Source organism: Lissotriton vulgaris, chromosome 8, assembly GCF_964263255.1.
Source record: "Lissotriton vulgaris chromosome 8, aLisVul1.2, whole genome shotgun sequence".
Lineage (NCBI taxonomy): Eukaryota > Metazoa > Chordata > Amphibia > Caudata > Salamandridae > Lissotriton > Lissotriton vulgaris.
The window spans coordinates 535,297,565-535,314,174 of NC_141696.1; the positions used below are offsets into that span (position 1 = coordinate 535,297,565).

General features: G+C 41.0%; 1 protein-coding gene across 4 annotated transcripts in view; it reads right to left on the bottom strand.

Moving 5' to 3' along the window:
- ADGRG2 (adhesion G protein-coupled receptor G2) overlaps positions 1–16,610 on the bottom strand; it is a 988,790-nt gene that overhangs the window by 752,178 nt on the left and 220,002 nt on the right. For all 4 annotated transcript variants that reach the window (XM_086934346.1, XM_086934348.1, XM_086934347.1 and 1 more), the window contains exon 4: positions 7,810–8,421. In XM_086934346.1, the coding sequence (XP_086790472.1) occupies positions 7,810–8,421 (612 nt within the window). The remainder of the gene's footprint in view (positions 1–7,809; positions 8,422–16,610) is intronic.

Here is a 16,610-nt window from a genome sequence, read left to right on the forward strand (position 1 = left end):
ACTCATAATGAAATCTCACATGATCCAGGAATAGGGTAAACGGAATTCCCGCTAAGTTCCCCGAATGTCTGAGAAGAAAATTCAATGGTGTCTCGAAGGATCCAGACATCAGTCGACACCCGGAAAGAACAAAGCCATTAAAAACGGCCAGTGTCACAGGCTCCAAGGATTCACAAGAAAAAGGAAAGGGAACAGTTCTGGACACACTGGCAATATCCAAGTGAGTAGAGTCACGGCTAGAAACCAAGCACCTGTCACGTGTTACTGGCCTCTTTTTAAAGGCAAAAACATCTATTGATGGACAGAATGCAGAACAATGTCATACATTCACCCCAGTACAGAGATCTGGGCCTAAATCCATCGTTTTTTTGCAAGTCATGTCTTTCCTGGACCGGAATCAAGCATCCTAGGACCGGTTTCTGGATATCAGCCATCTTCAGCCAGCTTGACTCCAGTGGTTTGGAGAGCATGGGACTCAAGTCTGAGCATACCCATCCCACTCAGGGTGACAAATGCAAAAACAACAATTGATGGACAGAATGCAGAACAATGTCATACATTCCCCAGTACAGAGATCTGGGCCTAAATCCATAGTTTTTTGCACTCCACACCACCCCAGTTCAGACATGGCCATATGCAAATCAGCCTTGACCCTGTGCCTCATAGGAACAGCCCAGCGTGAACTTAAAGGGGCAGCTCACATATGCATAGACACAGAGACAGGGCGGCTAATGAAATACAGAGGTATTCCCAACAAGTGGAAGGATTATATCCCGTACTGACTTTAGAAGAACCATCAGGAAGCAAATGCACAACGAAAAGTGGGCGGAAGTCTACCCTACCTGCAGGAATGATAGCCTCACTGTAGCCAAGATTCTACTTAGGGAACTTAAACCTAGGTTCAGTTTTCCAGTAACAATTGAATCAGATCGAGGGTCTCATTTTAATAATGAAATAATTTGCTTGATCTGTGAAGCATTCTGAATTGAGCAAAAGTTGCACTGTGCATACCGCCCAGATGCTTCTGGAGTGGTAGAACAACTGAATGGCACAATCAAGTCACGATTGGGAAAGATGTACGAATCTACCCGATTGGAGTGGCCTGATGCTTTACCTCTTGTTCTGATGTGATTCAGAAGCATCCCAGACAGAAACACAGGCTTGAGTCCCCATAAGATAATCATAGGAAGAGCAATGAGGCAAGCATGGGAACCAGGACACAAGCTGATAAATATAACTGATGATTTAGTGCTTGAGTACTGAAAAGAACTGGCTGACCAAGTGTGTTCTATCTCTCACCAGGTTGGGGAAGACGCTGTCGCCAGACAATGAACTCCAGCACATGACCTGAATCCAGGTGACTGGGTAGTGATAAAAGAACATACACGAGAATCTTGCCTAGCACCAAGGTGGGAAGAGCCACATCAAGTTATATTGGTTACCACCACAGCTGTGAAGAGCAGGGAAATTCCGAATTGTATCCATGCCAATCACACAAAGAGGGTGACAGAACCTGATGACATAGGAGCTGAAGGTTGTGCAGCTGAAGGGTATCAAGAAGTTGATCCCGAAGTAGCTGAGGAACAACCAAGCACCAGTCAGGATGAATGGATTCCAGTAGTCGACATACCTGCAGAATTTGTGAGAACCAGAAGTCATACCTATCTAGATAGACAGAGTGATAGTGAGGATGAGTCTAGAATAGAAGAACGCACTCAGATTACAGAAATCCAAGCCAATAGTAATTCTGAGGAGGGCCAGACAAGGAAAGATCAATGTACTCAGACATTTGAAACTCCAGGCAGAACTCCTGAGTCTGAGGAGGGACGTATAGGTATTAGGAGGGAAGCTCAGGCAGAAGACAATCAAGAAATCCAAAGACCTGAGCAGGACCAGATAGGTGTAGAAAAACGTGTTCAGGAAGAAGAAGGTGAACAAAGTCAAACTCAAAGTCAAACACAACAAACTCCTGAACAAGGCCAGATTAGTATCCAGGCAGAAGAAACAAAAATAAGAACTGGACCAAGTCAGATAGAGAGGGATACAGAGGAAGACATTGAACCAGATGCACCACAACTGAATGAAAATAAAAGAGCATCTGAAGAAAGTCAAAGCACAGTGCCAGCTAAAAGACTCAGAAAGGGAAATAAGTGTCCTGGGTTTGTCAAAAGACTGAAATTTCACCTAAAAACAATACATGAAGAACCAGAGCAAGTAAATGAAATATCAAGCCAAGCTGGACCATCCACAGAGCAACCGAGAAGGAGAACTCCACGTTTGAAAAGACTGAATAACAAGTTCAAAGGACCTGAGTGGACCTACGTCATACTTGAAGATTTTGAAAATCTAGAACTGAGTGATGAGGAATTGATTGTTGATCAGACTGACGAAGAAGTGAGACCAACTTGAGAAAAGATTCAAAGATTAAAGTCTGTGGAAAAGTTACAAAGAAGCGATACATCTCCTTAGTGAGAAATGGCTGATTATAATGTTAGCGGAAAACCGAAAAGAAATCGTCTAAAGACTTGTTGTAGAATATGCACATGTAGTATATTAATAGTAGTTATAGTATGGTTTGGATTGACATTAGCTATACCTTACTTGATGAGCAAAGAAATGCAGAATAGCACTAATATACCTGAACACGTAGATTCACCTAAGAAATTAGATACACATGCACATGAGAAAGCAGTTAGCCTTAAGCAACCTGGAGTAAATTTAGAAGCACCAGATGAGGTAGATTTACATTATAGTAGAGCTAGAAATAGAACTAATTTGAATGTATTTGCTAATTTGTTAGTACATTATGTAGAAGCTATGGAGATCAGTGATTGTTATGTGTGCACGAAGTTGCCCACATCAGTAGCTGAAGGGGTCATATACCATCACTTACCCCTGACATATGGTATTTCATGTAGCATTTTAGCTAGCCTGTTTTATAGAACTGGAAAATTGCAATATTATTATTCCAATTTTGATGTAATCTTTTCTGAAATTCTTTTACGAAGAAATCTAAATCGTATCCTTAGTACTAGGGATTCTACAGACTTCGGGGGTGATTATTTTTTAACAGTAGGATCAATAGATATGGCTGAAGCATATAAAAGCAATCTAACGTGTACATTACACGAGAAAGAAAAGATTTTTCTAGATTTAGTAAAGAAAAGAAGATAGGATTTCCATAGAAAAGCCACTGAACAGAAACAAAAGATTCCTAAATGGGCTGAAAATAAAGAATTTACCTCTAATGGCAAGACTCAATCTGCTATGTTGCTGGATTTCAAAAAGAAAGGGAAACTCTGTCTCCATAGGGAGAAAACAGACTATTATAACAATATATTCATTGGTTCAAGTGAGTGTGAACATAATTTCAAAGTAATTGGGGGTTGGGGTTTCAAAGATGGAACTGAACCAGTATTTCCTGGAATTTATTATATTTGCGGGAACAAGGCCTATTTTAAGTTGCCTGATCATTGGCATGGGGAGTTGCTATTTTGGAATAGTATTCCCAAAGGTATACCATGTAAAGAAAATCAATGGAAGCAATGAAGAAACTGATGGACTACCATGTAGTAAAAGAGCAACGTTTGCTCAAATTGTAGGTGACATATTTAGTGCAATAATACCTTCAGTGGGAGTGGTTCTGAACACTAAAAGAATTAGCAAATTGTCAACAGTGGTGGATCGCTTATCGACTGACACTGCTAGTGGATTTTTGATGATCAATACCGCATTAGTTGCGGTAAGATTAATGGTTTTACAAAATCGACTTGCTCTTGATATATTCTTAGCAAAAGAGGGCGGAGTCTGTAGAATGCTGAAGACGCAACATTGTTGCACTTACATTCCAGACAAAAGTGTTGAAATTGGAAAATATGCAAGAACATTACACATTTGAGAGAAGAATTGAAACCACTGGAGGTTGACCGTGCTTGGAAGAGACTAATTAGTGGTCTCTCTTCGATAGGTAGTTGGTTTTCTAACGTAGGAAAAAGTTTTGTGGGTAGAATACTGATGCCAATGGTGAGAGTATCCCTACTGATTTTAGGGATAATAATTTGTTGTAGATGCCGCAGCCATAAAAAGACATATACAGTAAATAAGAAAGGAAAGAAAAGAAACGTCAATGAAATTGAGCTTGAAGAATTAAATGGGGATTTGTACAAAAAAATGAAAAACTTTCACAGGAATAATGGGGAAAAACCTAAAAGAGTGTTTGAAGAAATAGAGCTGAGTAAATGTTGAAAGTTGGCATCTGTTTCTGTAAATTGTGATGATATAAAATATCATCAAAGAGGAGATTGATGGTGCAAGGTTTCGCACGTAAAGAGACTTGCTCTGATTCAATCCTCTCGAAATACCATATAATGCATTAATAAACATGTTTTGTATTACTAATAATGTACCAAACGACATTTATAGTAACTAGGGAAAGCTTTTCAATGTGCTTTTACTAACAGTAACTCGAGTGACCTAATATGGCTGTCGCAATGTGGGAACTTTTCTGCACATGCATCTGTCACACTCATGTGACATGACTTACTCTCTGCTTTGTTGGGAAAACTTTGCTTCTGCGCACTAGAACTAAAGATGGCAGCTTTGTGTTTCACATGCTAACGCTTGCATTGCTGCTTGTACTAAACCCTGTTTGTTCTGCCAAATAACTACCGCTATAGTTAAATTAAAGTAAAGGGAATAGAGTAGGGATAAGTGGTATACAGTGCATTCATTTATTCTTTGTTCTAAAACGGTTTCTCTTTGACTTTGCTACTAGCTCATATTTAGGCCTGATGTTACCTCGCTGCACTCCATTTTAAAGAACTGCGCCTGCGCAGAAGAACCCAAGAGTCCTCAAGTAATGGCATTGAACAGGTGCCAGCAACAGACTTGCCTATGAAACTCATGAGAACTTCACCCTTTGACGTCTCAAAAGGAAGCTCGGATGTACCGGAAAAGTTACACATCGTATTTGTTCTTGAAACATCCATTGTCGGGTGGAATAAAAGTGCACAGGAAAATAAAATTATGGGAGGGAACATTAATTTGAATATTGGAATGAAATGATCTCATAACTGGTATGGTGTGATGACCTCTCCTCGCTTTTGAAAAATCAAATTGAGGGAACACATGAACTTGCAACATTGGGGGGTGGTACATTGCCCTGGAAAATGGTATAACTAAGGTAGGCTTAGCTAGTTAGATTGTCCGACTTGTCCGTATAGCTGATTGTCACTGACCCAACGCACTCAATAGGTGATCGAGAGCAGAGGTGCTGGTGAAGCACTCTGTCAGAAGAATCATAACCCAATCGGGGTTATGAGGGAGAAGAATCGATAACCCAATCAGGGTTCTGGGAAGGAAGTTCGATAACCCAATCTGGGTTCTGAGAAGGAAGTTCGATAACCCAATCAGGGTCCGACTGTTAGCTGCAGAGAGGGGTGCGATGCTGGCTTTGCACTTTAGCTGTGGGTGCCGGTTCTGACCTGCGGTGGTCCTGTCCTGATCCAATTTGGTCAGTACTTGTCCTGATTCCGGTCAGCACCTGTCCTATCCTGTTGGCACCTGAACAATCGGAGGTCCTGTCCTTTATCCCAGCCCGTGGCCAGGGTTGGTCTTCACACCATTCTAGGTAAAAATTCAGTGTGGGTATGTCATTGTACTGTTTCCCTTTTCTTACCCTTCCTATGTTTCAATGCTTAACGCTTTTGCTGCGGCAGCAATTCCGCCGCAGCGCTAAGGGGGTGGGGCGGCCGCGCGGCGCTCCGACGCTTATGACTGAACCGCTCCGTCATGGCCCTCGGGTGGGCTGTGCTTGTGACGGAGCGGTTCCGTCATGGTCCCGCCCGTTCTTTAGAACGTCAGCGCAGGCGCGTCGGGCGGGCCATGCGGAACCGCTCCGTCACCAGCACAGCCCACCCGAGGGCCATGACGAAGCGATTCTGTCATAAGCGTGGGAGGGGTTAAAGAAAGTCTTGTAATATTTTCACATCATCTTGCTTTGAATTTTTCCTTCCTAATTGAACGAGCTTGAATTGAATTGGTATGGACTCTGGCATTTAAGAATTTACATAGATAAAGTGTTTAAAACTTTCCCGAGTTTGTAGCTATTCTATGAATGCAAATGTTGTTTCTACCTATTATTCTAACTCCCTTGATCCCTTAGGACTCTAGGTACCGGTGACTAGGATTGGTAAATCAGTGGTATAGGTCCTAAAAGATTAAAATTCTGATTAGCGAAGGTTTACCTGTTCAAAGTGTGTATGTTTATGGGCCCAGGTGAGTATGGTAAACGAGCAGGTGAGCGAGCGCTCTATCAGTCCTGTACGAGGGGCTCTGGATACTGGCAGGAGTTTTCCCATACACTCCAGGTCAACAGCAACTGTTCATTCAGGCCATCATCAAAACCAAGCATTCCACATGACACCACTGACTGCGAGAACCCAAGCCCGCTGAAGTAGATGGATGGACAGCCCTGACTCCATCCAAAATTTGAATGTGCCAGAACTGCCAGTCACCATAAATGCCCCCGAAGGGGGAATGGACATCTGAACTCATGGGACATGAAGCAAAAGAATGTGCTATTACAAACAAAATGATCAAGTGTCGGTTTTCAAGAGGATTTGCAACCCATGTTTAGAATACTGCAAGACCCTCCCATATAGTTGCCTCCCCACCATCTTTTCCCTACTCTTCCTCCAGGCCTACATTCACAATATGTTCCTTTAAGATTTGGACTAATGACATGAACGATAAACAGTGCTTTACACTCCTTCACTCCTTGAATAGGTTTCTACTCTGCATAAATTGCACTTCATATTCTACTATGGGACAGAAACCGGGGCAGGCATCTTAACTGATATTCTCTATGAGTCAATGTAAATTGGAAGTGGCCTGTCACTATTTTGTAATCCTATCATCTTTTTTTTTTAAATCAATAAATAGGTTTTAAATTAAAAATTGGGACACACAATATAGAGTTGTGGGTGGTTGAAGGGGCAGCAAATTCATCACGCATAAATAATTGCAAGCAGAACGGAGAACGAGGCCGTGCGTTTAGAGATTTGCACAGAAAATAAAGTGAGAAAATCTAAGTGTTGTATTCATGACTGGGACAGCAATAGCTTTGTCCTGAGGAAGTGAAACTACATTATTACGAAATACACTGACAAAAAACATTAAGAGTAGAAGAAGATAAGAAGGGAAACTTTAATCTTTGTAGTTGAAGAATACAATTCTGGGGCTCTGAATATAGATATAAAGTTAACAGATTGATACACGAGCATACACTGTATGTACCTTACTACTTTTAGAGTTAACTTTAGGACCAGTGGAGCCTGATTGGTTGATAAGCAAAGGAGCATTTGCTATTGAGCTTTCAGCGGTGAATGCTTGCTTTGTTTTTTCTTTTTTAGAATCAACCCTTGTTCTTTGTTACTGGCAGGCCCAGTAAAGACATTAAGCGCCAAATACACACTCAAATTAAATTACGATTTTCCCTCCTTGCTTTACTAGGGAAACTGAGATTTAGTGTGGTTTTTGTTGCTTTGGCCCACTCTCAAGAAACATTTTCCAGTCACCTCTTGCTCAGAATATGGTGCAGCATACCGACAACAGTGTAAAACATTAACTCAACATCAGATTCTGATGTGAACAGTGTTGACAAAAGACATATTTATAGTTCCAGGTACTAACTACGCAAATTTCCAATTACATTTGAAGGAGAACATAATCATCCAATTTAGAAATTTCTGCATTGTTATCAAAAACTGCATTATGGATATCAAAGCAAGAATAAATTATGGTACCCACCACACTGTAATGACGTGTCAATCTGAAATGGGGACTCTCCGTAAATCCAGTCCTCTGTGGCCCAGTTTATCATGTTCCCTTCTGAGCAGCCCAGAGAAAGATTTGTTTGAGCATAGTCCCACATTCGAAACATGTAGAGTGAGCCAATGAATCCGACGGAATCCGGTGTGTTCATGTCCGCCATCTGGGAACAACCCAGGGATAAATTTCCACCACCAAACAATGAGGAGCGCCTTTTCAACTGTTTCCAATGCACTGGAACGCCGTTCATGAAGAAGGTCATATTTAAGGTTGAGTGTTCCCATTGTATGCAAGTGTGATACCAGGTATCTGGATTGAGTTTCTCAGGAATAACAATTGGATTGCCAAAGATCCATATAATCAAGTTACCGCTGTCTCCAGCCAGTCCTAACTCGTAGCCTTCTTCGGGGTAAGAGTAAGAGGGTGGTATTCTATAGGTAAACACTGTCCACGGATTCACCACAGATGGCAAATTCAGGTACACACAGACTAAGAAATCCGGAAGTGAAGGTAAAGACTTCTTTAACGTCACTGTTTCATTGCATGGGTTCTCGAACACTGCTTTGTATTCACCAAGGAAGCCGGCACAAGCTAAAAAAGAAAGCAAAAAACATTATTTATTTTTTGTGAAGCTCATTTCTAAAAATTGCAAGTCTAATCTTTCTTTAAACTGATTTTGTAAAATGCATATATATTGGAAAATTAAACTAAGAGTGAAGCACCGATGTCAGATTTAAGTTTAGGTGAACTAATTCAAGCTTCTTGTAAAATTAAATAATTTCATACCATGTAACGTGCCAAAAACTGAGGCTGTGTTACACAAATTTCAACAGTTCTGGTGCAATTGTGGCCGACATCTTCATTAACATTTGGACTGGCCAGCATGTGCAAATTATATTTCTCGCCACCAAACAGTGTATACAAATGCTGATTTGATTATACATATTTCTGCTCATTTTTGGCTCTGCTGCTCTTACATGTTTTGAAGTATTCCATTTCCTTTTGGTATTATTTTGTTTTTGGTTAATGCATACTACTATGACATAATCACTGTGATCATGACCGACTCTAAATGAAAATATATTATATATATATATATATATATATATATATATATATATATATATATATATATATATATATATATATATATATATATATATATATATATATATATATATATATATAAAGCAAATGCTTATTTTGCACTTGTCAAGCAGTGCAGGTGTTGGTGAACAATGTTCTGGCCCCACTACAATATACATCATCTAGACATTGGCCAGCCCTTATGTCCTACTTCCCACCAAGAAGAGACCCTATGGACTAACACTGGGCACTACATTTACAGAAGTTTATGTGCCATTTCATCTATCATTCATAGTGCCTTACAATCGGGCTACTTGTTCTAGAATAAACACACAATAAAGGATCAGATTTAGCAGAGAATATGTTCTTAGAAGAGATCGAATGTTGGGAGAAGGGTGTATCAACAGCCATAACTAAACCCCGAAATTCCTAATCGAGTGGTCTGGCATATCAGGCCAGTCAATTGATGAAAATAGTTTTATGAACGCATTGAGTGCCAATGCTGGCGCGCTAGCAGACCGGCATTTGCAGAGGTTGAAATAACAAGGGTGCAACTCATTTACCATATCATACTTTAATAATGAGCAGTGAGTTCAATCATTTGATATTGATTTTTGAAAAATTGATTTTAAATATCAAGTTGCTTTTGCATCTCGCATCATGTGGGTATATATAAAAAAAACTTCATGACAAAAGAGTCTGCATATGTGCTAATGTCCTAAAATATCTTAAACATGTTACTCCTATTTGGTCCCTGTTTCTGGACTTGAGAAAGATCTACACAAATAGGTTGTTTTTGAAAATTAAGGATTGTAATCTCTTTGATTAACTTGTCTTTTTTCCAAACAGAGCTGCCTCCAAAATTGTGTTTAAATGCTGTAAATCTTCATTTTCTGTAACTTTTTTTAGATTAATGTTTTAACGTATGATTGAAGCTTATGTATTTTGTCATTAGCATTTTTTATGTATTGTACAGCTAAGTAAATTATACATTAACATTCATAAAAGTAAACTAAAAGCACAAGCTGAGGACCAACACTCAAGATTGGGGACTAGTACTTATTTTGCGTCATCAAACTTTGACCTAGAGTAAGAGAGACAACGCCAGAAAAAGGAAGAAAGGATGTAAAAGGAAGAGGCCAAGGGCCCAGATGAAAGAAGGAAACAAAATTGCACAGGGCAAACATAACCCAAAGTGGGGGTATAGTGAGCAGTCTAGCTTACAGAACACACAAAGCCTTAATCTTCAAACCTTCCAACTATCTTGCCCAGAAACTGGCCAGCTCACAACAGCAGTGGTCACTGGGAGGCAAAGATGACATTCTACTTAAAAGCTGAGTATTTACAAAGGAAAAAAGTAAATCGATCTTTCACTGGAAGCGCACCTAGGATGTGGAACTCTACTACCTCCACTTACCATGAGAACAATTGAGTGACATGATACATTGGAAAAAATTGCAAAGCTTGATCTTTCAGTACCATTTGCAATCATGAAGGTTTTCTGTGTCATTGACAATATGTCAGGAAAGAATTATAAAAGGATTATGCAATGCAATGTTGGATTTATGTGTGCTCATTCCACCTTAACTACTCCACTCACTCAGAGTAATGGCCTACAAAATTACATGACTTTGTTGAGTTTTACAATATTGTTACAGTCAGTATTTTACAATAAATTACTCTCTTAACTAATTGACTAAAATGAGCAAAAGAAGTGAGGCCCAGATAAGGGCAAAATGGACGCAAGAGGAGGAATACTGGACAATGGCAGGCCACCGCTAGGAACTGCTACCACACCAGCTCAAGGGAGGGAGGAAGGGCTAATAAAACAGGAACATTGGTGCCACCCAGCACAATGTGAGAAGGATCTAAACCTGCCTAACAACTTGATGAACGTTAGTGAACTCACGGATCACTACAACGCATCAATGACAAATATAATCAACTCCACCATGTCGCTAAGACTGAAAAGAATTACAGAGAAAGATAAAAAGTCCTGGTTTAATGGGTCACTAAATGAAGAAAGGCAGAGGCTGAGATAAACAGAATGAAAATGGAGACAGCACCCATCATCCCCCCAGCTAAAAACTCTTAGGAAAACTAGAAACAACTACAACAAAAGCATTCTCAGATCCAAAATGGAATTTTTTAGGTCCGAACTGGATAATGCTAAAACAGACGGCCGAAACTCTTCGAGATGTTAAAACAAAAATCCAATAAATTGTCCAAAACTGCTCAGGAATTAACAAAAACCCAACTGAGCTGCAGGGAATTCTCAACCTTCTTCACAGACAAAGCCAACTCCCTAGAAAGGGATCTCAAGATGGCAGCCGATTACCTCTCTAGCCCATTATCTTCACAGAATGAGGTTACCATGCACACCACTCAAGCTATGACGAAAAATAAAGCACAATGGTTGACCTTCAAGCTATATGACCAGAATACCATTGCCAAAACTCTCCCAGATATCAAACCAAATAACCACTACAATGACCCCCTCCCCTCAAAATGCTTGAAAAGAATCAACCACATCATCGTCCCTATATAGACAACAATAATCAATGCCTTTCTGTCTCAAAGCACCTTACCAGATTGCGGAAAAACAGGTCAAGTTCTACCCATAATTAAAAACCTACAGGGGACCCGGCAAACCCAAACAACTTTTGCCCAGTGACCAATATTCCACTACTAGCCAAACTACTGAGCCACCACATCACTAATTTCAGTCTGTTGGATGTCAATAAAACTTCTCTCTTGGAACATCGTCGGTGCAAAACGAATTTTAAATGACAGTAGAAAAACAGACTCTTGGGATAAGTACGAAATCATAACCCTACAGGAAACTTGGTTAATGGAGCTAATTGATGTACCAGGCAGATTATGCTTTTACGTCAGTGAGACCCGCACTCAGCGTCATGGCCGTGCGATAGGGGGACTGTCGGTCTACATAACCACCGCATTGAACATTAAGGCCTCCCAATTGGCCACACTGGCGGCCGACATGCAAATCATCAAATTGGAAAAGATAACAGAGACCAAAACTGGAACCATTATTCTAATCAACATATACGCACAACCTTTTCAAATGCATCTGTAACGTTGTATCAGATTTCTGCCTTGAACAACCAGCATGGGAGATTATCTTTACAGGCGACTTTAACACTAATCTCCTACATCGCCCGGAAGACAAGGACAACATAGTTTCAGCGAACGAATTTTGGGGCGTTGAAACCCAGGAGATTCCACCCGCAAAGAAAACATATAAAGTGCGTAGGCAGCTGATGTGGGACCTCGAGCAATTAGGATTAAGAGTGTTAAATGGAAGAACTAATCAGGACAAACCCCCTTCTACCACCTACATAGGTCATAGTACAAGCACAATTTTGGACTATACCATAGTCTCGTTATCCCTATTAAGACTAACAAAAATTTCCAAATAATATGTTCTTTAGACAGCGACCATTCAATGCAGCACATTGAAATGAAACTGGCTCCATCAAGGCACTCACAAGCACCGACGACAGCCGGTGAAATTTCATCAATTAACCTGAAGCGACTAAGGACAACTAGTAACACATTACCACAAATAGCGCAGGACGCCAATAAGCTATTCCAAACGCTAACCCAAGGAAAAGATCTGTGTCCAGAAACTTGGTCTGACTTCCTGAACAAACTACCCAGGACTGGTGTCAATCAAAAAATAAAGATCCATCCAACGTGAGGCACCGCTTTTATAAAGTCCACACTCTCCTTAAGAAGATGCCTGCGGAAGCTCACAAGGCAAGCACAAGGCCACAATGCAAATTAAAAAATTTGGCAAGCAGTCCGATTAACAAGGAAGCATTATAAGAATCTAATTTGGACTGAAAAGAAAAACCGAGTCTCTGACTTTTTGGCCAAAATGCTACACAATATAAAAAAGTCTGACTCCAGGGCATTCTGGTTGCAAATTAATTCTTTGAACAGACCAGCTCAAACCATAAGCGCAACCTGTATCACTGAAAACACATGGGTCGAGTACCTAGTCGACACCTTTTCGATAAAATTGCGGACGCTACCGACAACAACTAAAATAAGGGCATCTAGAGTATCAAAAATTGTGGTTGCGAAGGGCCCTGCCTGTATTTGGTCAAATGCCCCAGGGAACCAACAGGAGGGTTCAGACCAACCACCGTGGACCGATGATGTACTCCAAATACTACAAATAATAAAGAACAGTAGGAAAGACAGTGCACCAAGACCTAATGGTGTCCCCCAGGCAATTTATAAAGAGGATCCCCACTACTGGGCCCGTAACTTCAACCTCCTATTCAGGGCAATAAACAACACTAGTCGGCTCCCTGAAAGCTGGAGAGGGGCGATCATTAATCCAATCTATAAAGGCGGCGACCGTAAGAATCCAGCCAACTACCGCCTTATAGCACTCATCGACGCGGAAGCAAAATACTAAGCATCTCTGGTATTAGCTGATATTGCACAATGGTCCGAAGACAACAATAAAATTCCAATTAATCAGAAAGGGTTTCGCTGTGGCATGGGCACTACAGCAAATACAATGGTGCTCAGCTTAATAGCCGAAAAAAGCTTCCAAAATCATCAGGCACTCTACGCCTGTTTCATAGACTTTAAGGCGGCGTTCGACCGTGTCAGCAGGCAACTACTCTGGTCCAAATTGAAGAGCAGGGCCTGCCAGATTCAATCTTAATCCCAATAATGGATTTGCACACCAACACCTGGATGCAGGTAAAGATCGACAACGGCAAGCGGCTAACTCGGAAGATCAGCACTCATGATGGTCTTAAACAAGGCTGCATTCTGGCCCCACACCTCTTCAACTTATTCATGGCTGACATGACATCGAGGCTAGACAGGATCAATGCTCATCCACCGCGGCTAGGAAACCTATGTTTAACACCCTTATCCTATGCCGACGATGTGGTCCTTCTTAGCCACATGAAAATAGGCCTACAGCGCCTCCTGCATGAATTAACAGGATACACGAAACAGAACGTGCTAGAAATAAATAACAAGAAAACAAAGATTATGAAGACGCAAAGCACCACCAATCCTGGAAAAAGATAACGACAAATTGGAAGTAGTGGAAAGCTATAAGTATTTGGGGATCCCACTGGATAAGCGCCTCAATTTCTCCATGCATCTCAACGCCATCGAGAAGAAGGGCACCGCCCTGTTGCACGCATTTAGCAGCCTAGCCATCAAACCTAAAGGCCCTCTGTTCAACCCACAACTAACTGCAATGAAAGCCAAGCTACTTCCAACTATAGCCTACGGAAGCGTGTTACATCACAGAAAGAGCGCACAGCTAATAGAAAAAATTCAAACAAAAGTCTACAAGCGTGTATTTGGCCTACCACACAACGCATCACCCGCAAAAGTGCGACTCGAATTCGGCCTTCAGTCTCAAGTACTGTTGAAAAAATATGAGACTGTAAATTCTGGGATGGCATTTGGATGAACCAAGATAATATGGTCTATCGTGCCATGTGGGAAGCAATTCACAACAGTCCGAATTCCCAGTACGCCAAATACCTACAACAATCTCTTGAAACCACAGAACTAGTAGCACTTTGGAAAACCAATCTTCCAGTTCCAACTTCAAACAGGCGGTAAAGAAGGCAGCCAACAGGCATTCATTGCTCAAAGACAAATTAGCCCTGAGCCATCGCTCACATGCCTGGATGACCATACAATCATACAAAAAGTCCACGCCGGCAGCCGACCTGGAACTCGCATTTTCATCACATGTAAAACACAAATACCTTTGCCTAAAGTTGGGGAACCTGCCGACCAATGCCGATCAACCTAAATGGAGGACCCCAGACATTAAAGAGTGCGATCCGATCTATGTGGTGCAGCAATGCAAGATCTCATTCACCTGATCTGCATTTGTCCCGCATTGGTCCAGGAACGCCAGTATAGGCTAAAAGCGAAGTTCAAACAATATGGTATTCGCACTTGTCGTTCTGCGATTCTACAAGTTCTATGCTCTGCAGACCCTCAGTTCATCTGTAGAGCAGTTAAATTCATCACCAACTATAAGGGAAAATAGAAGAACTTTGGCAAAGATCCAATCCATACCCTGAACTTACAATACTTGTGCAATTATTCCTTCTGTAACTGTCTCTACCCTCTTGAAGCTCAAAGGACATTTGTATCAACAATTTCAACTTCTAATTATGTATGTATTTCTAGTTAGCTTTTCTTCCCCTTTTTTAATATTACGGCATCTTATCTTTTGTAATGGTTTTTATTAACTATACAAATAAAGAAATGTATGGTTATGGTCAGTCTGTTGGATGACTGCCAATCTGGGTTCGGACCAGGCCACAGTACGGAAACACCAATCTTACAGATAGTGAATGATGCACTATAGGCTCTGGATCACAATGAAACATGTCTACTAGTTCTACTTGACCGGTCTTCTGCCTTTAACACAGTAAATCATGTAAAATTACTATCCCGGCTTGAAGACAGGCAGGGATTATCTGGAAATGTACTGAAATGGTTTAAATCCTTCCTACAGAACAGAACACAAAGATTCTTGGTCAACCAGGCGCTATACCCGCCATGCCCAAATTAGATTGGAGTTCAACAAGGATCAACATTATCTCCATCACTATTCAACCTATATGTCGAACCCCTTACAGAAATTCTCCAGCACGCCAACATACCCTATCACATGTACGCAGATGACACTCAGATCTACATCCAGATCTAGTTGCTGTAGGAGATCAAGACAATGAATGAGGCCTTAAAAGTGTCATTACATTGGTTAACTAGTAATCATCAGAAATGAAAAGCGCAAAAAATGGAATTCCCATTAATATCCCCTCCAAAAAGATCTGCAGATGTGAAGGAGTGGACCAAACTGATCAGGCACTAAACTGCACCCCTATCCTAGTTGACTCGACCAAATCATTAGGAATCACGCTTGATAAGAACCTAGACATGCAAGTCCACATCAAATCAATGGCGAAAAAGGCCTGTTTTCACCTGAACTACCTTAGAAAAGTGAAACCACTCATTACTACATCAGACCTCAAATTGGCAGTTCAATCCTTAGTCATATCAATGATTGAATATGGCTGTACAACATTAACAGGTCTACCTAAAATCTCCACAGCACCACTAAAAGCCTGTCTCAATGCGGCTGCAAGACACATTACATGTTCAAGAAAATATGACCACATTTTCCCACACTTGAAGGCATTAAACCGGCTACCATATGAAGCCAGAATTCCACTTAAAATTACATGTATTACCCACAAACCGCTCCACTAGAAAACACCAATGTACTTAGCCCAGAAAATTGAGTTATCTGGTGGAGGCAGACCATCCCGGAATGCCAGAGACCTGTTGGTGAAACTTCCCATCTTTCAGAAGAAGAAAACATATGACAGAGCATTCTCCGGAGCTGCCCCCAGAATCGGGAACTCTCTACCCCCAAACATTAGAAAAAATCCTAACCTGTTAACCTTCAAGAGGGAAGCAAAGATCTTTCTAATGAGCAAATTCCTACTCTAAACAATGATTGATCATCATCTGCATCGTGGTCAATTGCTAGGTGCAGCATAGTCCTGTCAGATATGGATGCATCCTACTCAAGAAAGATCACAGAGACACCAAAACAACCCTCACCAATGATCGAAGAGATGTGCCAATTAGATCTGATA